We start from the raw sequence: 26,491 nt of genomic DNA, 5'->3' as shown, positions 1-26,491 counted from the left end.
AGTTGTTCATTTCTTTTACTGTTTGGATCTCTGTATTTGTGGGGTCCTAGGATATGATATGGTAACCTGTAACGTTTTCTACACAGACATTCCAGTTAAAATGGCATTTGTTGATTTTGTAAATCCAGACTGTAGGGCATTTGAGCCCAATGAGCATACCTTAGGCTTTGTGATGGTCCCATTCTATACCTAAAGCCTGAGGTATTTAAGCAATTCTTCTGTGAGATGAGCCTGGTTTATCTTGTTGATCTTCTATTACAGACATCAACTTTAATACGATTATGTTCACAGGGGATACAATTATGAACATGACAATCCTCTGGCTATGGACTAGCCCTTAACCGATGCTAGAATAAGCTCAGGTTCTCTGGCTCATTCCAGATAGTTTAAAAAGTTATAATCGGTAGAGTGAAAAATTTAGGACTACTCTCACTGCTTGTAGGAGGATGTTAAAGAAACATCGTCATGTATTTGTCCCCTGTGGTGTGTGTCTTAAATTATATTTTCCTGTAAGAAAACGGTTAGAATATCAGGTAGGGGAAAATGTTTTTCTCTATGAGGAGAATTTATAATTGTGAGAATGGCAAGCTGGATAATAACAAATGGTAGACTAAAGTCAAGAAAAATTAAGCTAAGACTTTGAAAGAAAAATATGTTTTCATATTTTATGTTATTGCGTTATCAAGAGTGATTAGGATTCTATTAAAATCAGTGGATAAAAAAGGTATTGACAAGTAATAAAATTAAAAGGTTAAAAATACTTTCATTTGCTGCTATTCTAATTTAGTTGCCAACAGAGTAAGTTTCTGATATAGCTAATAAAATCTTCCTAGCTATAACAATTATCATGGTTCTTTGTTCTTGAATGCCACCCTGGGGTAATAATTTGTGTTATCTAATGTGATAAGGCTCATTGTAAATGTTTATCAAATCAGATATCCTAGCCAGAAAAACTTTAGCAGTGAAATTGGTGTTTATGATCTACTCTGATAATATAATCCTTTTCCTGATATTTTAAATAATTTAAAAAGTTTCAAACAACTTACATGTAAACTTTATAGAAAAGAATCCCTATGTCAGATGCTACATATATGTATTCTAACTCTGTGGAAGTTATTTAAAAAATCTAAGGTGACCTTTGTGGCTTCTTACTAAAATACTGAGTTGATCTGTGACTACACTGTCCCAAATATTCTGGATAATATAGAATATCATAGCTGTTACAGTAGGATGATTTCTGGTAATATATACCAGTGACCACTTTTTAAACAATAAATTATCAACTAAGATAGAATAGTAGTCAAAGAAAACAAGTGATCAAATGTATTAAAACAGTGATGATTTTCAACATTTAAATTCATTGCTGAAGTGTTTAGCCACTTTTAGGGAGGGACAGCTAATTCCTATATATAGAACATGGTAATTGCAAAAAGGCTCCTTATTGTCAACAGGCTAAACTTACCTGCACTTCTCAACATCATATTGTAATGCCACACCAGAATTCAGAAGTGGGGAAAAAAAGAGGGCAAAATAGATTTGGAAGGTGAGGGGGAGCCAAAAGAAATTTTGACTGAGTACAATAAAAATATTGGAATTTAATTTTAAAATTTGGCTATAGACACTTGATATTTAAAACATTTACTAAATCATAGCTTCTTCTTATTTTTGTCTTAAAATTCACTGATTTAAATTAAATGGATGGCAACCCACATAGAAAAAAGAAATGAAGCAGTTGTTCTCTGCTTGATGGTAAAATCTTCTACTGGCTTATATGACTAAGGCACATAAAGCTAGCTTCCAGTGTAAGTGGATTCTCACTAATCACTTACTAATTCTGTGATTAATTAGTTTGTTTATTCTATAGATATTAAGCACCATGCTATATATCAGGCACTCTGTTGACTGGAGAAGCACCTTAATCTGTGATCAAATTATAAATCTAAGACATGTTAATTTAACGTCGCTATATAAACACACCTTGGTTTTTAACAGTCCTACTTAGTAATCAGTTTAAGAACAAGAAATAGGCTGTCTTCATAGAAAGGCATAATCCATGTACAGAAAGTAGTTAATACCTTTAAAAATATGTGGTGTTACCAGGTGCTATAGAATGTGGATCCAGAAGAAAGAGCCTGTATTATAGTAAGTGAACACTACATAGGGAGTTCATGAAGCTACATGCCTAAATGCTAAATTCCTGTATTTCAGAAGTTAGGATTGTAGCAATTTATAGAAATTTTCTTAAAACAATGGTTGGCTTCTTTTCCTGGTAGTCAATAGGTGGCTTATAATGGAGAGTAAAGGAATCCACTGACGTCTGACTTAATCCTTTGGAGTATTCTGACTTATTTCTGAACTCAGCTTCTAGATAACTGACAAGGATAAAGTGATGAAATATGTGGAAGAACCTCTTACTAGACTGAAAATAGTTCCATAAGAAGAGGTGCTTAGGTGCTTCCAATCTAGTGACTTAATCATTTCTATGCCGCATTCCTAGGGCCCAGTATAGTGGCTGACACATATCAGGCACTTGGTAAATGTCTGCTCTACTAACCTGAAGGTTTGGTAGTAAACAACAAAGTAAAGTTTGTACAGTTGTTTAACTTTAGTTTTCTTTGAGGTCTAATAATATGTCATATCAATGACTGCTGTTGAAGACCTCCATTTTGGCTTTGAATTAAAATAACTGATATCAGCTTAAAGGCTGGAACTTGAACAAATGTGTTCCTTAACACAGGAGACCTGTGATGTGATATTATGGAAAGCACACAGGATTTGAATGCCAAAGACAGTATTCCACACTGCTTTGTTTGATCTTTAGAAAGTCCCTTGCCCTCCCTAAGCCTTAATTTGTTTATTCATTCACCTTAACTTTTGCTGAATGCACACTGTATGCCTTTTACAGAGATGAAAAAGACAAATCTTGACCTGGGGATGCTTAAACATACAACAACAGAAAAATACAACTTGAATGTTTCCTCATCTATAAAATCAGAATTACAATACCACCTACTGAATGGGTTTTATGAGACAATTACAACAACAGTACTTAACTTTTTTTTTTGCGGTATGCGGGCCTCTCACTGTTGTGGCCTCTCCCGTTGTGGAGCACAGGCTCCGGACGCGCAGGCTCAGTGGCCATGGCTCACGGGCCCAGCCGCTCTGCGGCATGTGGGATCTTCCCAGACTGGGACACGAACCTGTGTTCCCTGCATCGGTAGGCGGTCTCTCCACCACTGCGCCACCAGGGAAGCCCTAACTTTTAATGTATATAAAAATGCTTTTAAAACTGCAAAACTACAAATGTTATTTGTTATTTTTATTATTATATAATCATTCCTCATATTTTCTGTTTTTTTCTTAGGTTGAATTTCAACTTGATATTAGTTCCTGAAAAACAGTATAACATCATTTTTTCATAGAAGTTTTTCTGATTTCTCTTTTGGAATAAATCAGGAAGCTTAGAACACTGGTTCAAGCTTTACTTGTCAACCTACTTCCCAGCTATAAATTTAGAATGTGAGTAGTTTTTTTCCTTTTGTTAAATTGATATATAATTCACATGCCACAAAGTCCACCAATTTAAAGTGTACAATTCAGTGGTTTTTAGTATAGTCACAAGGTTGTACAACTGTCACCACTAATTCCAGAACATTTTCATCACCGCAAAAAGGAACCCTGGACCCATTAGCAGTCACTTCTTATTTCTTCTCTGGCCCAGTTCCTGGTAACCCTCACCTGCAAGTTCCTTTCTATTTCTATGGATTTGCTTATTCTAGACATTTCATATAAATGGAATCATGTAATATGCAGCCTTTTGTATCTGGCTTCTTTAACTTAGAATAATGTTTTACAAGGTTCATCCATGTTATAGCATGCTTCATGTTTTTAATGGGATAATATTCTATTGTATTGATATGCCACAGTTGGTTTATCCATTTATTAGTTGATGGACATTTGGTTTGCTTATTACACTTTTTGGCTATTATGAATATGAATATTCTGCTATGAACATCGATGTACAAGTTTTTGTGTGACATATATTTTCGATTCTCTTGGGAATATACGTAGGAGTGGAATTAATGGTTCATACAGTAACTCTATGCTTAACTTTTTGAGAAACTGAGTAGTTTGATTTTGATAATTGCTTTTCTAGAGCTTAATGCACATAGCACCTAATGAAGGAATGATAAAAGCCATTGCCAATGCATGAAAAAATAATGCAAAGGGAAACAATAAAATAAATCTACAACTCTCATAAAGCCAAACTGCATTGGGTGCTATTGCCTGTGGAGGTCTAATTTAATGGTCAGTGCTCCTGTACAGAGTTGTATTAAGGAGGTAAACTTTTCTGAGGTTATGTGCAATTATGTTCCAGCTGTCACTCTCTGGATTAAAAAGATAAACTCTGGTTTCCAAAGTGGACTGTGTGGTATAAATTAGCTAAATGGGAAAGCTTGGCTTGTGCTTTAGTGCACTTTATTTTTCAAGTTGGAGATCTATACCTCTTTGAGAGGCAAACCCATAGGCCACGGCATTTTGCTATGAGCTGTGTTTTTTGGGGGTGACGAAAACCACAAGGGAGTAAAACTGTTTAGTTCTGAAATAGGGATAAAAGACACATAGCTACTTTATAAATCGAAGGTGAGAGGCAGTGTTTTTAGTTACAAATTGCAAGATAGGTTATTTTTATAAATAAACAAATGTTTATTAGACTAATAAACTAATAAACTGTTTTATTAGTCTAATATATTTATATATTTATTATAATTATTATTTATTAGTCTAATTATTATTATTTATTAGTCTAATATATCTAATATATATATAATATATATATTATATATATTATATATATAATATATATATATTATATATATATAAACAATATATTTATAATATATAAATAATATAAATATATTATTTATTATTTATTAGTCTAATATATCTAATATATTTATTATAATTATTTTATTATTAAACTAATAAAATGTTTATTAGTCTAATAAACAAATGTTTATTAGACTAGGTATCTGTCACATGTTAGTCAACTTGGAGAGACCTAGATGCAATTCTTGGCTATCAACATACACAAAACACAAATATACCTTGAATTTTTCCTTTACTAAAGTCACTTATTTCACATGTACCTTTTTCCTAGAGGACGTGATTAAAGTTGTGAAATGTCAGTAAGCACATTCTCTTAAACGCTTAAGCTTTCAACTTCTCCTTCTCTCCACTTCTTTCCCTTTACTGTCTACTCAAGTCTGCACTTCTCAAACATACCTTTTTAATACTGTTGACAGGTTCATCTCTGTAAATTCTTTTATATTTGGCTCTTAAGCAAACAGAATACATTCCTTCTAGTGATTATTTATTGTTGTATAACAAACCAACTCAAAGCTTAGTGGCTTACAACCATACCAGTTTCTTTCTCATGATTCTGTGGGTTGGCTGGGCTGACTCACATGGCTGCATTCAGCTGGCAGGTCAGCTGGGAGGCCCGAGTAGGCATCTCTCCTTACAATCGTTCATTCTTAAGGTGACTAGACTGGGCAGATCTCAGGGCAGCATCCCAAGAGGGTAAGTCTCAAAGTCTAAGAGCTTATCAAGGCTATACTTGTGTCATGTTTGCTGATGTCCCCTTGGTTAAGCACAGTCAATGTGGAAGGAGACTATATTATGAGTCATTGGGGCCACTAGTGTAGCAGTTTGCACTTCAATATTCATTAAGATAAACTATATTTTTTATTCCTTTTTCTCTTTGCTCTTTAGTTTGGGAAGTTTCTATTGACATCTTCGAGCTCACTGATTCTTTCCTCGGCCATGTACAAGCTGCTGCTGAGCCAATCAAAGGAATTCTTCATTTCTGTTGCAGTGTTTTTGTTTTCTAGCATTTCCTTTTTTTTTTTTTTTCCATTTGAGCCCTTAGGATATTAATCATAGTTACCGTAAATTCTTAGTCTTATAATTCCAAAATCTCTGTCATAACTGAGTCTGGTTCTGATGCCTGCTTTATCTATTCAAAATGTGGGGGTTTTTTGTTTTGTTTTTTTGCCTTTTAGCATGCCTTGTAATTTTTTGTTGAAAGCTGGACATGATGTATCAAGCAAAAAGAACTAAGGTAAACAGGTCTTTAGTGTGAGGTTTTATGTTTATCTGGCTATGAATTAGATTGCATTTACTGGTTGCTGTAGCTGTAGGTGTCGGAGGCTAAAATTTCCTGTAGTGTCCTTGTTTTTGTCTCTTCTGTTATCTTTGGGTTTCCTTTTTAAGTAGGGTTTGAACCTTGCTCCCCTGTTGTTTTATAGGAGCCTGATTGATGTGGTGGTAAGATGTAGGGGGCGGGTAAGTGTTCTCTAGTCCTGTGATTAGGTCTCAGTTTTTTAGTGAGCCTATGACCCTGGGCTGTGACTTTCATAAGTGCTTCTCAGGTCTTTTCCCCTCTCACCTATGAAGGTGAGACAGGAAGACTAAATTAAGGGGGCTAGAGCTGGATATTCATTACCACCAAGTCAGTTAGGCTCTGGTAAAAAGGAAAGTTGGTTAGGTTTTCATAAAATAATTTCCCTTGAGGGCAGGCCTTTGTTAAGAAGAACTGTAGCTCTGGGAGTACTTGAAAATGTTTATTTTCCCCCTTTCTCCTGACAGAAGCACAAGAGGATTTTTCTTAGATCTTGACCCTGAGAACCTGTGTGGCTCACAGAGGTAAAAATATTGAAAGTTCGGGTCCCCAAAGGTAGGAGTTTTTAATCTCTTAAACTAGTCTCAAACTGAGCCCCCAGAATTACCCTTTAAGTGTTCCTGCCAGTGGCTGGCCCTAGCTGTGGCTTCTGCTCTGGTAAGCTGCCATTTTATGCATTTGTCTGTCTTTCCAGTTTTGGGGGCTGCGGTTTGCCCAGTGTCTTCAATTCTCTAATGGATCTAAGAAGAGTTGTTGATTTTCATTTTGGTCATCATTTGGCTGGGGCAGGGGTGGGAATGGAAGGGAGGATGGGAGTATGATTTCCAAGCTCTTTACATGTTGGACCGGAAATCAGAAGTCCCAGTACCGTACTTGTTAAACAGAGATTTTTCATTCATTTGTTTCTTCTTTCTTTTCTTTATTTTAAAATATATTTCAAGAAATGGGCAACCAGGCCTATTTTACATTGTTTATTGATTTAAAAAAATATAAAATCTTGAAATAAATTAAGTAGCATTCATATTTTAAATTGCTACTTTTTATAAATGTACACAATTAAGTAAAAATGTATTATAATGGTTAGTAAACTGCTCACTGAATTAAATTTTAAAATAAGAAATATTTTGTGTAAAGACCAATCTATACTAAATTCCAGGCCATTTGCCAAGCTATACAAAAACACTAAAGCAACTACATAAAACCAATGGGGATATCTGTCTAGGATACTAGAGTTTTTCCTCAATGTACTTATGAAAATAAAAAGAAAATATTCAAAGATATTATAGCATTTGTGTGTTGTTTTTAAAAAACAGAACAAGATTTTCTTTATTGACTGTCAAATTATTTCCTTTTTGTGTTGCTCCGAATAAAATTACATTTTTCATGTTTTGACTTTGCTAATGCTAAATCTATATTACTTCTTGTTCATTTCTGATCCATATTATACACCAATCCTTCAAAGGAAGACTTCCTTCACAAAAATGTCACCTGTCAGTCCACAATGGCCTCTTCTTTGAGTTCTTATTGTACTTATTGTTGCCATTAATTTGATACTTATTGCTTTGTAATTACTATTTAAGAAGACACTTTAAAATACCTATGTCGGGCTTCCCTGGTGGCGTAGTGGTTGAGAGTCCGCTTGCCGATGCAGGGGACACGGGTTTGTGCCCCGGTCTGGGAGGGTCCCACGTGCCGCGGAGCGGCTGGGCCCGTGAGCCATGGTCGCTGAGCCTGCGCGTCCGGAGCCTGTGCTCCGCAACGGGAGAGGCCACAGCAGTGAGAGGCCCGTATACCGCAAAACAAAACAAAACAAAAACCTATGTCTAGCTCCTGAAATATAAAGTTCTTGATATTTGAAATATAAAGTAACAACGTCTTGATATTTTTGCACATTCATAGCACCTGGCAAAGTGTCATGTTCAGTTATCCAGGCAAATAAGGAGAAGGATATCAAATTTTTACGAAGTCTTATAGGTAATGATATGGAATCCTAGTCTTTTTTTAAGACTCCACACTCTAGACACCTAAGTCTTATAGAAGGGGCCTGTGAATAGTGAAGTCAGTCATCTTCCAGAAAGTTACTAGTCTTCTAAAAATCTTTAATTAATGGCTTATCATCTTGTTTTTTCTTGTTTTTACTCTCCAAATAAATTAGACTTTTTGAGGATGATGAATATATTTTATACTTTTTTTAAAAATGTTTTTTGGCTGCTATGAGGTTTTTTTTTTTTTTTTTTGCGGTACCCGGGCCTCTCACCCTTGTGGCCTCTCCCGTTGCGGAACACAGGCTCCGGACGCGCAGGCTCAGCGGCCATGGCTCACGGGCCCAGCCACTCCGCGGCATGTGGGATCTTCCCGGACCAGGGCTTGAACCCGTGTCCCCTGCATTGGCAGGCAGATTCTTAACCACTGTGCCACCAGGGAAGCCCGGCACTACAGTTTCTTATTTTCTTTCTTTCGGTTTTCCAGAATATGACTGTGACCCACTTGCATCTGTGTAGATGGGATTTCTAATTGCTGAATAGCTGAATAATTTGTAAACTTCCTTACAGTTTCTCAGACTCTCTGTATTTCTTGTAATTAATTAATTCAATTTACAATTAAATGAAGAGGATGTATCAGTACTGCTTAGAACTATACCATATTTTCCCTCCTTCCCTTTCTCTCTTTCACTGCAGTGAAAAAAAAAAAATCATTATTCGCCATGCCCTCATCTTTATCTCTGTGGACTTGACTATTCCTGTGAGGTCTTTACTTGGTGTGAGGTAAGGAAAGGGAATGATTCTTCTTGCAAGAATTCATTCTTTCAGATAAGAAGAATGCCATGGATAATACAGCAGGGCATAACAACTATTTCCATTATCTTGTTATGAATTATGATTTTTGACACAAAAATATGCCTGAATAAGTATTGCTCAAGCTAAAATTTTTAGGTATGAGAATTTAAAATGTGATGAGTAATTAAAATAAAATGACTCAAGACTAAAAAAATTCTTTTACGGATAATTATGTGTGGAATAATGGAACATGACTATACTTTGAAGATAATTTCAGAAAATATGCGAAATGAACATAAAGAATATGAACATAAAGAATGAGAAATGAACATAAAGAATAAAATGTGTTTTGTGAGAAATGAACATAAAGAATAAAATGTGTTTTGACACTGGAAGATGTAATTGACAATTACTGATTAAAATGGAGAAACCTGAAAGGTTAAAATTATAGAAAGACAATGTGCTTATATGTTACAACAAATCATTTTTTCTCAATAATCTAATGTTTACCATCAATATGAATTTTGTTATACCTAATCCAAATGCTTTTTTGCCCTTTCATATCAGTCTACCATACATTTTAACTGCTCTTATATTTGAAGCATATGATGAAGAGTGCACAGTAGTTAAAGGTTACTTACGCTTTTCTCAGATATGTTAACAAATAGTAACATTAGAGGACTAAAGGGAAATGATTTTATAACAGCAGGGCCAAATAAGCAATTTAAGAGGTAGAAAACAATTCTTGGTCTAATAGTGTTACTATTTAGAAATGACCAACAACTCCCTAATCCATACAATTTGCCCTACATGCTCCTATCTACTAAGTTCTTATTAAATATTATTTAGGAAATTCGGGTACTTATTGCAGGTCTCTGGCTAATTTACAAGAGTAGTAAATGGTTATTTAGAAAATTAATGACTCCTCTGTAATATAACTGTCTAATAATATTTGGCTATTCACGCTTTGCTAGGAAGTGGAGTAAGACCACAGAGTATTTGGTAACAATAAGATCTGTCTACAAGCAGAAAGGATAATTAGGCCAGGCCTTTTTTGAATAACACTAAGGCATGTTATTGTCTCTGGCAGTGGCTTTCAAACTTTTTTGATCACAGCCCACAGTAAAAACTACATTTTATGTCACCACCCAGTAAGGACACAGATACACAAACCCTAAAATAAAGCTTTCGTGAAACAATACTAAATGTAGGATACACTTGATATTTTCTACCTTTTATTCTTTTAAATAAAAAGCCCTTAACAGAACCCATTAAATTCATTTCATGATCCACTAATGAGTAGTGACCTTTAGCTGCTCTATAAGAAAACCAGGGTTACAGTTTCTGAAGTATTCATATGTGGTCATTCTCTTCGTAGAGTGGAAAGTTCTCTACTAGTGGGGCTGTATGGGTTGGAAGGTATAGTTTAACCAAGTAATTTTTCTTTAGACTTCAACATGCTTAATTAACATTTAAACTAGTAATTTTCATCCTTTAAAATTTGGGGCAGGTTTTCATAATAGTACTTCCTAAATCAATTAAATTAAGTGCCACTTCCCTGTTTAGAACATATATTTATGCATGAAATATAGCATATGTGTGAAATCTTTTAAAAATATTTATGATTACTTATTATTAACATATTTCTCAAATTAAAAGCAATATATGATCAGTGTATAAACTAAAATGCAAAAAATAAAGAACAAAATCCCACAACCAAGAGGTATTCCCGGTAACGTTTCTATGTCATTTTCTTTCTATATTTTTCCTATACATGGGTTCACTTAAAAACTCCACACCCACACCCACACAATTTGGATTATGCACACAGATGTGCCTCCTTCCCAAGTGTTATACCATAAACATCTGTTCATTTCATCAAAAATTATTCTAAAATATTTTGTAGGCTGGAAATTATTATAAGATATCATAACTTATTATTTCTCAATTGTTAGACATTTAGATTTTCCCAGTTTGCTATAGTCTTTTATCTTTGTTTATGATTTTTTGCAATGAAAATGTATGCGTTCATTTGATTTATGCATTTATCTTTTCTACAGATATTTTCTACTTTGCGTTTATGCTTACAAATTCCTTCCTAATCCAGGGAAGAAGTAAATATATAATTGAGTGAGAATAAACTCAATGTTCCATTATTGTTTTGGAGTAAATTAAAAAGCAATCATGCTAAGGAAATATTTTTCCATTTACTTAAAAAAACAGCAATGTGTAGTGAATATTATTGAATGGGTTTTTAGCATCTAATAAGATATCCTACTAGGTACCAATGCCTAGTTTGTAGCAGAGATTCAATAAATATATATTGTGAACAACAATCACTGATTAAAAAATATCTTCTATATCTAATCTTTGGTAGGTTTCAATTTGCTGTAAAATTTATCTTTTAAAAATAAAAAGGGGGCTTCCCTGGCGGTGCAGTGGTTGAGAGTCCGCCTGCCGAAGCAGGGGATGCGGGTTCGTGCCCCGGTCTGGGAAGATCCCACATGCCGCAGAGCGGCTGGGTCCGTGCACCATGGCCGCTGAGCCTGCGCATCCGGAGCCTGTGCTCCGCAATGGGAGAGGCCACAACAGTGAGAGAGGCCCGCGTAACGCAAAAAAAATAAAATGAAATAAAATAAAAAAATAAAAAGGACTAAAAGTAGTAAATAGTTATAGAAATGTACCAAATAGGAAGTGAATCTCTTGAAATCTTGGTCTTCCAAGATAAATGTTTACAGTTTGATGAGTATTTTTCTAGATTTTTTCTATGAAGTGAGAATTATTCATTTAACTGCACAAAAATATATCACATAGATCTTTACTGTTGTATTGTTATATTGAAACCCACCCCCAGCAAATTATCCAGTTACTGTATCTACATACAAAACAATTCCAAAAGAAACTAGAACTAAGAATGAAATTTTACCATTTGCAACAACATGGATGGACTTTGAGCATATTATGCTTAGTGAAGTAAGTCAGATAGAGAAAGACAAATACTGTATGTTTCTACATATATGGAATCTAAAAAATAAAACAAACAAATGAATACAACAAAACAGAAACAGACTCACAGATAGAGAACAAACTAGCGGTTACCAGAGGGAAGAGTGGTGGTGAGAGAGGCAAGACAGGGGATGGGAATTAAGAGTTAAAAACTACTAGGTATAAAATAAATAAGATACAAGAATATAATGTTCAGCACAGGAAATGTAAGCAATATTTTATAATGACTTTAAATGGAATATAATCTATAAAAATATTGATTCATTATGTTGTACACCTGAAATTAATATAACACTATAAGTCAACTATACTTCAATTAAAAAAAATTAGGACTAGCTAGATGAACAGACATGGAAAGATTTACATAATATACATTATATGAAAAAAAAAGAGGGAGGCAAATCTTTAAAAAATTGATTTACTGTTATGATATTAAAGAAAATTTCCCCATTTTAAACCATCAGTGCATTCCCGAGGTAATCACCTACTTGATGGTCTTAAGTAAGTAATTCTTTCAAAATACAGATGAATTTAAATTGTTAGTATTTTAGATAGCAGTTTTGATTGATAATTCACCAGTCAGCTAAGTTTTTGCTTTTGGGTATAATGGCTTTGTATACTAGCCATAAAATTATACTAGCTTTATGAAGTTATACTAGCTTCATGAAATGAAATAAGTAACTTGATCTTTTTTCCCCCTGCATTCCGAAACATCTAATCTAGAACTAAAATTATGTGCATCTTGAAAGTCTCAAAGTGTTAACTGATAAAAAATAAAACCCGCTGGTCCTGGAATCTTTTATATACAGTTTAATATATATATGAATTAAAATGTAAATAAGTAATTTGTTCAAATCAACTATATCCAGATTTATTTTAAGTTTCCTTGACTGACAGTGGTACATTAATGTATTTGACTATACAGTTGACCCTTGCATAACACAGGTTTGAACTGCACAGTTGCACTCATATGCAGATTTTTCTCAATAGTAAATACTACAGTACTATACAATTCACAGTTGGTTGAACTGGAGGATACGGAGGAATGAGGGCCAACTATAAGTTATAGGCAGATTTTTAACTACACAGAGGGTTGGCGTACCTAACCTCCCATGTTGTTCAAGGGTAAGCTGTAATTGAGTCTGTAAATTTCTCCTTGAATTTTTCAGTTTTTGTTTCATGGAATGTTTCTGTGCTGATGCAGTAGCATGATGGCAGTATTACATGTGTACAGTTAGCTTAAAAGGAAATGCACTCTGGTATGTTATGTTATGCCATTATATAAAATGAAAATGGCTATATAATGAGTTCTTCCCTTTTTTTAGTTCATTTAACAATGGAGAGTAACAGTAGCTCTGTTTACACGTACTTCTTCATGGTTAGGACTCTAGCACTCTCAAAGAAGCATATGAATTGTGAGGATTCCTTTTCCTCCTGAGAGAATTGAAATGTTCACAGTTGTATTTATGGTGATTTGGATCGTATCTCAGCCAGCTAGCCATCTGTCAAGATCAGACATCCTTTGCTTAGTCTTATTTCCCTTTTGTCTTGATTGATTGCATTTCCCTTTATTCAAATGTAAAACAAGATTTTTCTTTATAATCATATATCAAAACATATGATTACATAATATTATATAAATCTGTATAATATTCCACATATGAAAAAACTAGGATTTTCTAGTTTTCTAGTCCACATATGAAGAAGCTAGGATTAATCTAGGAGTAGATTGGAGTCCTAAGTTTTACTTCTTCTAAGACAAGCTCTGTTAACTAATTTACTATTTCATACTTTGATCAAGATAACTGAAGTAAATGCTCCCAATCTCTCTGTTACTTCAACTGAAAAATAAGGATAATTATGTGGCTCCATACAACAGGGATATACGAAGAATTTAATGTTAATATATTTGTCATGAGGACCTTTTGTAATCTACTGATGTAAGTATACAGAAAGACAACATATAATATAAAAAGTGAAGATTTTATAAAGAATGTGAAAACATGATGATAATTTTTGTCATCCAGTTTACTTCATTAATATATTGATTAAAGGTGCTATTATGCATATCAAGTCTTACCTGAACCATTTTTCAGATATCCATTTGCATCTACAGTTGTATACATGATATAAGGTCCAGGCTGATTCACTCCAAAGGGCTGCAATAACAAAGAAATAGTTAAGCCTTGGAAAGTAAGTGCATCATTTGAAGTTTCTGGCAAATCTATTACAAAAAGTAAACACTCCTCCATAAAATTCTTACATAGATGGCAGTTACTTAGAGAACATGTTCATAAATAGATAACCAGTGTTATCTATTAAAAACACCCTGTATTAGTAGAAAATTCTTAACACTTTAAATGATTTGATAGTTGTATTTATACAGTTCATTAATTTTATTAGATATTTCTAAGATCTAATCATGTCTTTTTCTTATTACATAAGGATGAATATTTTAGGCAAAATTTTCTTTACGACTTTTGGTCCCACCTGGAATAGTTTTATTATGACATTTCTGTTGAACATAGCATTGCTTTTCCCTTCTGGAACAGACTGGGCATAGTTTACATTTTCTCAATAAATAAAATTTCTCAAAAATAAATAAAATCCATCCATAATAATCATAAAAGAATAAAAAATATTGCTGAGTAGTTCCAAAACATTTTTATCTCCTGCACTAGACTTAGAGAATACATTATTTTCCACTCAAGGAAAACATCACTGGCAGAGCCTAGTTACAATGGTGAGGTTTATCTCCAACTTGTGTATTGTTCCCTATTTCTGGAACATTCCTCACACCTTGATACAATGATTTATTCCCTTTAGAAATCAAAGTTAATTAAATGGGGTACAAAGAAACCAATGTCTGCAATGGGTATCCTAAGAAGAGATGAGAAAATGATCAAGAAATGCTTTGAACACTTTGCAGAATTAAAAATTCTACTGTGCTTCCCAATAAAGTAGGGAAAAGTTAATAAAGAAGTTTAGATAGTTTAATTATGCACTACAAATGATTTCCTTCAAGATGACAGACAAGAAATTAATTAATTTCATTGATTCTAGAATAACCTGATTGATATTTTAAGAACTTTAGAAATCCATTTGTTTCAATGACCATGAGAAAACAGGTTGCTACAAGAATGGAATTACTCATAAGATATTACTAATTGAATAAGTTTCATAATAGACTATCACACAAAAAATAAAAGCAAACTTGTTAATGAAGTACTTTTATGTAGAAAGAAGAATATTATGCTTTGTACAACATACTACTTCCATGAAAGAATTACCAAAATTCTGTATCTATATTGCTGTTTGTAGATAGGCAAAAGAAAGCATTTTTCTTTAGATACGCATGTTTTTAAAAAAATTAAAGTATAATTGAAAAAGTGAAGTATATTGTGTTAGTTTCAGGAGTACAGCATAGTAATTCAGCTATTTTTTCCCATATATTCCTTTAAAGGTTATTAAAAACAAGATATTGAATAAAATTCCCTGCTTCCTCTCTCCTCTGGTAACCTTAAGTTTGTTTTCTACGTCTATGAATCTGTTTCTGTTTTTTATATAGATTCATTTGTATTGTTTTTTAGATTCCACATAGAAATGATATCTTGTCTTTCTCTGTCTGACTTACTTCACTAAGTATAATATTCTCTAGGACCATCCATGTTACCGTAAACGGCAATATTTCGCTCTTTCTTATTGCTGAGTAATATTCCATTGTATGTATATACACCACATCTTCTTAAGCCAGTTGTCTGTTGATTGGGTTATTTATTGTACATGTTTTGGCTATTGTAAATTGTACTGCTATGAACACTGGGGTACATGTATCTTTTTGAATTAAAGTTTTCATTTTTTCCAGATATATACCCAGGAGTGGAATTGCTGGATCATATGGTAGTTCTATTTTTAGTTTTTTAAGGACCCTCCATATTGTTTTCCACAGTGTCTGCACCAATTTACATTCCCACCAACAGTGTAGGAGGGTTCCCTTTTCTCCACACCCTCTCCAGCATATACTATTTGTAGACTTTTTGATGATGGTCATTTTGACTGGTGTGAGGTGATACCTCATTGTAGTTCTGATTTGTATTTCTCTAATAATTAGTGATGTTGAGCATCTTTTCACGAGCCTGTTGGCCACCTGTAGGTCTTCTTTGGAGAAATGTCTACTTACGTCTTCTGCCCATTTTTTAATTGGGTTGTTTTTTTGCTATTGAGCTGTATGAGCTGTTTGTATATTTTGGAAATTAAGTACTGGTTGGTCACATCATTTGCAAATATTTTCTCCCATTATATAGGTTGTCTTTTTATTTTGTTGATGGTTTCCTTTGCTGTGCAAAAGCTTTTAAGTTTGATTAGTTTCCATTTATTTTTCTTTTTATTTCTTTTGCTTTGAGAGACTGATCTAAGAAAATGTTGCTATGATTTATGTCAAAGAATGTTTTGCCTATGTTCTTTTCTGGTTTTATGGTGTCATGTCTTATATTTAAGTCTTTAAGCCATTTTGAGTTTATTTTTGTGTATGGTTTGAGGAGTGTTGTAATTGATTTGTATGCAGCTGTTCAGCTTTCTCAACACCACTTGTTGAAGAGACTGTCTTTTCTCTACTGTATACATATATATATTTTTCATGTTGCTTCTGAAATCCCCAGTTGTTTAATTTTTATATAGAATCTAGGTCTCTTAGATCCATAAAATAAATCTATAGGCAAGAAGGCTATAGGGAATTACCATAAATTAGCTGGGCTAATGGAATAAATAAAAGGAAAGTTTTCATCTAATTATCTGGACAACATAGACAGTGTTAAGCTAACTGTCTAATCTTATGGCTCTAACACTTGTTAATTAGCATAACTGCTTGAATTATCTCCCTTAATAAATTTAATTTTTAGTGAAATTGACCCTAAAACACTCCTTTTGGAGGATAAAATAGAGTTGGTGTGGAAGTCTAAATAAATTTTATACTTTTCTTTTTTTATTCAGTTATCCTATTTTACGAGCAAGTGGAATTTCTAAGTCTTTCTGTGAATTTAGTCTCTTCTGATGTCATGATCAAATACCATCAAAACGCAGTGTCTCAGCTAGAGAAGTGAGGATTGTGTTCAGGCACTGAATATTGGTAGAGCTTTAAGTGAAGAATTCACTGTGCATTTATAGCATTTACCAGGTCTCAATGAACTGTCTTTAGTATTACCCTGATCTCAGTGAATATGCTGAGAATTTTAGATTCCTAGAAACAATCATAATAATAGCCAAAGTTTATTGAACATCTACAGTATGCCAGGTACAGTAGTAACAACTTTATATGCATTGGCTCAACAGTCTGTTTTATCCATTTTCGAGATGAGAAAAATGAGGGCTTTGCACAGGGCCCCATGTCTAGTAAGTAGCAGTTAGGAATCAAACGTAGGTAGTCTGGTTTCAGGGTCCACACTCTTAAACATCGTGCTGTACTGACAGGCACTGATAATAAAACTGGAACCAAGCACTTTTTGAAATGAATATATGGCATTTTCACAAAAACATGAAGCTGTATTTATAATTCTTCAGGATGCTGGCAGTTCAACCTGTGTAGCATTTAAAAGCCCTTTAAAATAACAACTTTATAATTTGGTCTTATCCCACAAATTGAACACTATTATCACTGTCCCCCAAAACACACCTTTCCTGTATTTTTGGGATTCTTTGACCTTCAAAGTAGGATATGCTTTCTTGGCTCCCTTGCATGTGAATAATTGCTGCAGGTGATAGGACAACCTGGGTGGCTTTTAAGCTACATATGAATAAATTTTGAATGGGACGCTCTCTCAAAGGGATTTTTCTTATAGAATCCAAGGCAATTGGATTGTAGCCCAAGGCAATCCCTGCAGGGGTTGGTTCCAATTTCCCATGCTTGCTGATCCTGCACATACATCTCACAGAAAACTGTGCGATGCTAAATTTTAGCTCCTTCGGCTTCTGTGACTTAAAGTAGTTTTCCATGCTGGTACTTCTTCCTGGGGTAGTGTGTATGTTCAGTAAAGAGTCCTGTTGGAAGAATTTGTGTTGGGCCGTTACTTTCCTTGCTTCAGATGGGATGGAGGCCTCCCACAGCACACGCACTCCCTGAAGCCAATGGACTGGTGGGAGCTTCAGGAAGCAAAAAAAAAGCCCACCCAGTTTCTGGGGTGGGGTGGGACCTGGATTCATTTATTAATCAGGAGTTCTTGAGACAGGATGGACCGTAACCCATTGTTGTCCCCAGGAAAGAGTCTTTAAGAACTGCTCACTTTGGACCGTTCTTTAGAGATACTCAACACAGGTCTTAATTGATATGAAACCTCTCTGTGATTCCTCCTCTGTCCGGTTGTCACTCTGAGAGGACAGAACCCGAACATTCTCAAATTTATTAGCACAAACCCACAGCACGCTGTAGAATGAGAGAGAGAGAGAGAGGTGAAGAAGAAGAGGAAAAGGAGGAGGAAGGCAGAGGGGGCATGGGAGGAGGAGGAGGAGGAGAAAGGGGAAGAGGAAGAAGAAAAGGGGGGGAGGGGAGAGAGAGAGAGGCATTAAATCAGGAGCACACCCATCACATGCAGACAGGATGCAGTGGAGGCAGCAGGCTTGTGGCTGTCAGTGATTGGTCAGGTTCTTGTAGTCCAGGAATATTCTGGTTTTCTTTCTTCCTCTCTTCACCTGCGTCTGATAAGTTTAGAAGCTGAGGAGGGAGGCAAAGGCTATTGTACTAGCTTTTGGTCCCTCCAGCTTCCATTGTATATTCTTGCCTCCTCTGTAGTAGATTAACTGACCATAGGTGGTTGGGCTCATTTCTGGACTCTCTATTCTATTCCATTAATCTGTGTGTCTGTTTTTGTGCCAATACCAGGTTGTTTTGATTATTTTAGCTTTGTAGTATGGTCTGAAGTCTGGGGGGGTTATACCTCCAGATTTATTGTCCTTTCTCAGGATTGCTTTGGCAATTCTGGGTCTTTTGAGCTTCCATATAAATTTTAGGATTATTTGTCCTAGTTCTGTGAAAAATGTCATGGGTGTTTTGATAGGGATCACATTAAATCTGCAGATTGCTTTGGACAGTATGGCTGTCTTAACATTATTAATTCTTCCAATCCAAGAGCACGGGATATCTATCCATTTGTTTGAATCATCTTCAGTTTCTTTATCAGTGTTCTATAGTTTTCAGCATATGGGTTTTTCACCACCTTGGTTAAGTTTATTCCTAAATATTTTATTTTTTTGAGGTAATTTTATTTTATTTTATTTATTTTTTTGCCGTACGCGGGCCTCTCCCTGCTGTGGCCTCTCCCGCTGCGGAGCACAGTCTCTGGACGCGCAGGCTCAATGGCCATGGCTCACGGGCCCAGCCGCTCCGCGGCATGTGGGATCCTCCTGGACCGGGGCACGAACCCGCATCCCCTGCACCGGCAGGCGGACTCCCAACCACTGCGCCACCAGGGAAGCCCTTGATGTAATTTTAAATGGGATTTTTTTTTAACTTTCTCTTTCCGATATTTCATTATTAGTATAAAGAAATGCAACAGATTTCTATATATTAATCCTGTATCCTGCTAACTTGCTGAATTCATTCGTTTGTTCTAATAGTTTTTCTGTGGAGACACTAGGGTTCTCTACATAGAGTATAATGTCCTCTCAAATAGTGACAGTTTTACCTCTTCCCTTCCAATGTGGATAGCTTTTATTTCTTTTTCCTGTCTGATTGCTATGGCTTGGACTTCTAATACTATGTTGAATAGAAGTGGTGAGAGTGGGCATCCATGTTTTGTTCCTGAATTTAGTGGGAAGGCTTTTAACTTTTCACCACTGAGTATTATGTTGGCTCTGGGTTTGTGATAAATGGCTTTTATTATGTTGAAATACATTCCCTCCCACTTTGGTGAGAGTTTTTATCATGAATGGATTTTCAATTTTGTCAGATGCTTTTTCTGCCTCTATTGAGATGATCATATATGTGGTTTCTGTCTTTCCTTTTATTAATGTGGTGGACCACATTGATTGATTTGTGTATGTTGAATCATCCCTGTGACCCTGGAATGACTCAAACTTGATAATGGTGTATGATCCTTTTTCTGTATTGTTGGATTTGGTTTGCTAATATTTTGTTGACGATTTTTGCATATATATTCATTAAAGATATTGGTCTGTAATTTTCTTTTTTGTAATGTCTTTGGTTTAGGTATCAGGGTGATGGTGACCTCATAGAATGAATTTCAGAGTGTTCCTTTCTCTTCAATTTTTGGAATAGTTTGAGGAGGATAGGTGTAAGTTCTTTGTATACTTGATAGAATTCCCCAGTGAAGCCGTCTGGTCCTGGACTTGTTTGCTGGGAGTTTTTTCTTTTTCTTTTAATTACAGAATCTATTCCACTTCCAGTGATTGGTCTGTTCAAATTATCTGTTTCTTCTTGACTCATTTTGGCAGGCTGTATGTTTCTGGAAACGTGTCCATTTTTTGGAAGGTTGTTCAACTTGTTGGCATATAACTGTTCATAGTATTCTTCTATGATTTTTAATATTTCTGTGCCCCAGTCTGTCTCTGCATAGCTAGACTGAATCTTTTCCCAGATTTCATGCCAAGCTGTGGTGTGGAGTGAGTGGGGCTGGGGTGTTTGCCCCTTTCAGTTGGAAAGGGCAGCAAGGTGGCAGCCACCAGTGCAAGGCTCTCTCTGCCCTGATAGTTGGCAAGCCAGCACATGTGCACTCCTTATGAGTAGAGTCTAGGCTTCTCCAGCCCTTTTGTCCATCTCAGCAGACTTCCCAGCAGGCAAGGGGGTTTGTCTCCTCCATGCAGGACCTCAGGACTGGAATGCCGAGATTGTGGCTCAACTAGCTTGCTCCTCAGGGCAAGGGTCGGCCTGTGTGGACCTTCTCTTCCTTACAGATCCCTCCCAGGGGTGCAGGTCCCAACCCAATGCCTTTTTTTTCCCATCCTACCCGGTTCCACGGAGATCTTTCTTGCAGCTTTGGTTTTCTAGGAGTTCTTCTGCTAGTTTCCAGTTAGTTTCCTGTGGGAATTGTTCCACAGGTAGATGTAATTTTGATGTGTTTGTGGGGACAGGTGAGCTCCAAGTTCTACTCTGCTATCTTGATTCCTGCATATATATGCAGTTTTAAAGCAAATCACAGTTAACTTCATAGTTTAACTTCTATTCAACTATCTTCTTCATGCAATTATTACTTTTTTCTTTATAAGTTTTATCATATACATAAATGTTAAAATATATTTGGTTATGCCTATTTTAAGTTTTTATGTAAATGGAATAATACTATATGTATCCTTCTGTGACTTTTTAAAAAATACATTAATTTGAGACTCATCCATGATTAAGGATGAGTAGCTGTAGTTCACTTTCACGGCTGTAAAGTATTCCACTGTATGATTATAGCATAAATATTTTTCATTCTTTTGTTGATCAACGCTTGTTCCCATTTATTTTTTTGCCATGATAAACACTGCATTCTTATGTATGTCACCTGATGTACAAGTGCAAACATTTATCAGGGGTTATGTACCCAGAGGCAGAACTGTAAAGTCATATGATATATGTATCTTCAACTGTACCAGGTAGTGCCTATTCTTTTTCTTACTGAGGTGGTATTACCAGTTTATACTCCCATCAGCTGTAAGTTGCTTCACATGCTTAGCAACAAACATTGCTAATGTGGTATACACTTCTTAACATAAATTATTTCATCTCTCCTAGGTTTGCTTCTTTGTAATAGGGTATGCCTTTTAACATTTTAAACCTGTCTCATTGCAATGAGGCTTGGAGGTAATACTTATGAGGCTATATTTATCAGAGTGTTATAACCTCAAATTTATTTTATTACCCATAGTCTAGTCTATGTACTGGAAGATTGGTATCTTGGGCTATAAGTATTGTTTTTTGTGAACCTTCCCAATTATATTCTTGAATATTTTTTTCTAATTCACATTTGGAAAATTTCATACTCCTATTCATAGTATCTTATTTTACAGATGTATATAGGCTTTTCTCTTTTGTCCTATAGTCAATTAAAAACATCAGGTAAGCAAGTGTCTGTTATGAGTCCTAAAGCTGAAGTTAACTTCTCACCATGCACCAGTCATTCTGATATTAAAAGACAAGGTCCAGAAATCCAGACTTGATTCCTCTACAAAGTGGTTCTCTCAAAATGTGGTGCAAAGACCCCTGGAGTCCAAAAATCCCATTGGTAAAAGGGTTGGTAATTAGCAGTGGCACTAAACTATGGTTATTCAGACTTGGGTATCAGCCAACATTCTCTTGAAAATGACAAACTGAATGTCACTTTTGGGACGATAATTGATAGTATTTGTTGCTACTGATAAAATTTGAGCTTATAAATGAAATTTGAGTTTTGGAAGCCTTGTATCCACCACCATGAGCCTGACACATTAAAACCTAAAAACTTTACTTATGGGATCAGCAGTGATATTAACAAATGTGATTTTAAAATAGTATGTGATGAAACGTGTTAAAATTGGGAAGATATGCATACCTCAGTAAACCAATATTTTCCAAATGGCCAATGCATGATGTTACAAAACCATGCATACATGAAAGATCATTTAAAGTACAAGACAGACCAATGGATTTTGAAGTAATAGAGTAGGGGAGAATCACTTCTAGATCTAGTAAGGACCAAAAAAAGTCTACATAAAAGAAATAAGAACACTGTCAAAAATTGTTAAATTTTTTTTGCAAGAATCAAGGAGTATCTAAGAAAAACGACTGAATCTCAGTAAAACAGTGTTTATTGTTTTTTAATCTGCCTTATTCCCATAACCCCTCCCCAGCTCTGAAGTAGTCCTGAAGACCAATAGCTTTGCTACTAAGGGAGCTTTGAAAATGAACAGCTTAGCAGCAAAGGGAGGGGTGGATCTCCCTAATGTTCCATCCTCAGAGAATTATCACTATTTGACTTGTCTGGCAGTTCCCTGAAAAGGTACAGTCTCAATATTTGTCTTTATTTGGCCAGACTGAGAGCTTGCTCAGTGTGAACAGCTCTATCAAACTGGAAGTTTATTAAAAACAATCATTAGCAATTGTTTTTATTGATGCTGCCTGAGACAGTGATATCAATTTGGGCTAATAAGTGGTTGATCAAATCTTAAAAGGAAAAATGTGAATGAGATGTTCAAAGGGGACTTTGAAAAGCTCCGACATATTCCTGGAATGTGAATGAGATGTTCAAAGGGGACTTTGAAAACCTCTGATATATTCCTGGGAATCTAGAAGTCCACACATGTGTGTAACCTGTTTTCAGACAAAAGAACTGAGAAGGCCCTAATCTCTCAATCCTTTATTTAAGAAAAACTGTGTCCACTCACAGCTGACAATTAAAACTTACTGAATAAGGATTTCATGGTTATATACAATAAAGAATAAAGACTTCATAGTAATAATCCAGGAAACTCACTGGACAAACAGCAGCAATAACAACAAACTTAAGGGGGGGATTTTCAGGGTGAACACATTATTTATAATGTCCAGTTTTCAACAACAAAAAATTATGAGACACACAAACAGGAAAGTATGTTTCATACAAAGGGAAAAAAAAGCTGTCAATAGAAATTTCCCCCAAGGAAGCACAGATGTTTGACTTACTAGGTAGAGACTTTAAATCAGCTATTATAAATATGTTCAAAGAAAGTAAAGGAAATCATGTAAAGAATTTAAGGAAATTATGAGAACAATATCTCACCAAAATAGAGTATCAATAAAGAGATATAAGTCATACACACAAAAAATCCCACACTAATTCTAGTGTACAATAACTGAAATAAAAAAATTCACTAGAGAGGCTCAATAGATTTAAATTAGCAAAAGAAGGAATCAATAAAATTGAAGATATGTCAATTCAGATTATCCAGTGTGAGAAACAGAAAGTAAAATGAGAAACATAAAAAAAATGAACAGTGCCTCAGAGACCTGTGGGGCACCATCAAGAATATCAACAATAATAGGAGTCCCAGAGGAAAGGAGGGGAGGAGAGGCAGAAAGAATATGTGATGTGAAAATGTCTGAAACTGCCCAAATTTAATTAAATACATGAAACTGCACATCTAAAAGCTCAATGAACACCAAGTAGGATAAACTTGAAGAGATCCACACCAAGGTACATCATAGTCAAACTGCTGAAAGCCAAAGAGAGAATTTTAAATGCAACAAGAGATAAGCAACTTGTTATGTACAAGGGATCCTGAATAAGATTAAAGCTGATTTCTCATCAGAAACCCAGGAGTCCAGAAGACAGTAAGATGAATATTTAAAGTGTTGAAAGGAAAAGACAGTCAACCAAGAAATCTAAAAGGTAGCAAAATTATCCTTGAAGAATGAAGGGAAAATTAACACATTGTGAGAAAAAAACTGAGAAAATTTATTATTAACACACCTAACTAACAGGAAATACTAAGGGAGTTCTTCTGGCTGAACTGAAAGTAGACAGGAACTCAAATCCACAGAAATAAATAAAAAGTATCAGTAAAGGTAACTATAGGTAAATTTACTAGATGCTATAAATGTATGTTTGTTTGTAGCTCTTTTCTCCTATCTAATTTAAAACATTACTGCATAAAGTAATAATGAAAAAACCATGTTGTTGTGCTCACAATGCATGAAGATGTAACATGTATGAAAATACAAGCACAAAGGAGGGGGGAGTAAACTGAGGCATATTGGAGCAAAGCCTGTTTATGCTACTGAAACTAAGTTGGTATTAATATGGAGTATATTGTTTTCTAAGTTACAATGGAAACTGTAATTCTGAGAGGAAACACTAAAAAAATAACTTCAAATATAGAGTACAAAAAACAAGGGAATTAAAATCAAATTCTAGAAAATATATAATACAAAAGAGAGCAGTAATGGTGGAACAGAGGAAGGAAAAAGACATAAGACATATAAGGAACAAAATAGCAAAATGGCAGAGATAAATCTACCTAATTAGTAATTATATTAAATGTAAATGGATTAAATAGTGCTACCAAAAGGCAGAGATTAGCAGAATAGATAGAAGAACATGATCCAAGTGTATGCTGTCTATAAAAGACACTTTAAACTCAAAAACAACAAATAGGTTGAAAGTAAGAGCATGGAAAAGATATACCATGGAAATAGTAACCAAATGAGAGCTGGAGTAGCCATACTAATAATAGACACAAACAGACTTTAAGATAAAAATGTTAGTAGAGATAAAAAAGGACAGTTTCATCAATCTGTCAAGAACACATAACAATTATAAACATAAATACACCTAATAACACAGGCCTGAAATACATAAGGAATTGATGGGTGAAACAGGTAATTCAACAATAATGGTTGTTGGATACTATTATAATTATTAAAAATACAGCAGTGTCATTAATGGATAGACCAATGAAGCACAAGATCAACAAGGAAAAAGAAGACTTGAACAGCACTAGAAATCAACTAGATCTAGTAGACATGTATAGAACACTGTACCCAACTTTAGTAGAATACATCTTCTCAAGCACACATGAAACATTCTCTAAGGGGAACCATATACGAGACCATAAAACAAGTCCTAATAAATGTAAAAGTACTGAAATTGTACAAAGTATGTTTTCTGATGACAATGGAATTAAATTAGAAACCAACAACAGAAAGAAATTTGAGAAATTCACAAATGTGTGGAAATTAAACAACAGGCTTCTAAATAACCAATGGGTAATGTGACAGAGTTGGAAATGTTCACTGATATAGTTTCAAATTCCACATTACAACTAACCTTTAAGTAACTGCCACTGTTGAGTTTTGGTATACTATCAGTTATCTGAACAGGATATGAAATATTCTCTTTTTCTACTATATAGTTGTGTAAGGCTAAATTTTTTTTTAATATTTCAACCAAAAGAATAATAAACAATGCAAAAGGAGATATGAGAATCTTTTTTTTTTTTTTTTAATGACAGGTACTAAGGAGATTTGAAAAAAATACAAAGGAATGTTACTCTTCACTCATTTTGTATTTTGGAAAATAGTTATTTTTCCATAAAAATAACTTTATTTTAGGTCAACATGTAATGGGTCTATTGTTTTAAAATGATTTAATAAAAACATTTAAAGTTGTTTCAGTTTTTATTTCAAATAGAGTAATACTGATAAACAAAACTCGCTTAAGAAAAACTATTTGGAGTCTTCAGAACAAGAAGTTTGAGAATTGGTACTCTGTATCATGTACATAATTAGTAATTCAATCCCTACTCTGCCTTTCCCAATGGAAATGATATGACTGGTACATGTGCCTGTGTGTTTTGGTTTCTTAACCCTTATGTCATAGCATTAAACATGTTTCAGGATTTTTCTTCCCCCTTAAATAGTGCCATTTACCTCCATATGAATGTTTAGTACAAAATGTAGTAAATAGGATTATACCTTCAGCAAGTGCAAAAACTTGGATAACTTTTACTTTGTGTCTCTTCTAATACAGTAGAGATGCTAGGAGTATTGCTGTATCTTTTAATACCTTTTACATACCTA

At 34.7% G+C, this 26,491-nt stretch overlaps 1 protein-coding gene across 1 annotated transcript in view; it reads right to left on the bottom strand.

The window, feature by feature from the left end:
- The window catches only part of ITFG1 (integrin alpha FG-GAP repeat containing 1), a 236,527-nt gene that overhangs the window by 21,173 nt on the left and 188,863 nt on the right, over positions 1-26,491 (bottom strand). The window contains exon 14 of the mRNA XM_079906277.1: positions 14,048-14,126. Coding sequence (XP_079762403.1) covers positions 14,048-14,126 — 79 coding nt within the window. The remainder of the gene's footprint in view (positions 1-14,047; positions 14,127-26,491) is intronic.

This window comes from Stenella coeruleoalba (assembly GCF_951394435.1).
Source record: "Stenella coeruleoalba genome assembly, chromosome: 20".
Classification (NCBI taxonomy): Eukaryota; Metazoa; Chordata; class Mammalia; order Artiodactyla; family Delphinidae; genus Stenella; species Stenella coeruleoalba.
This window is presented reverse-complemented; position numbering and strand designations above follow the sequence as displayed.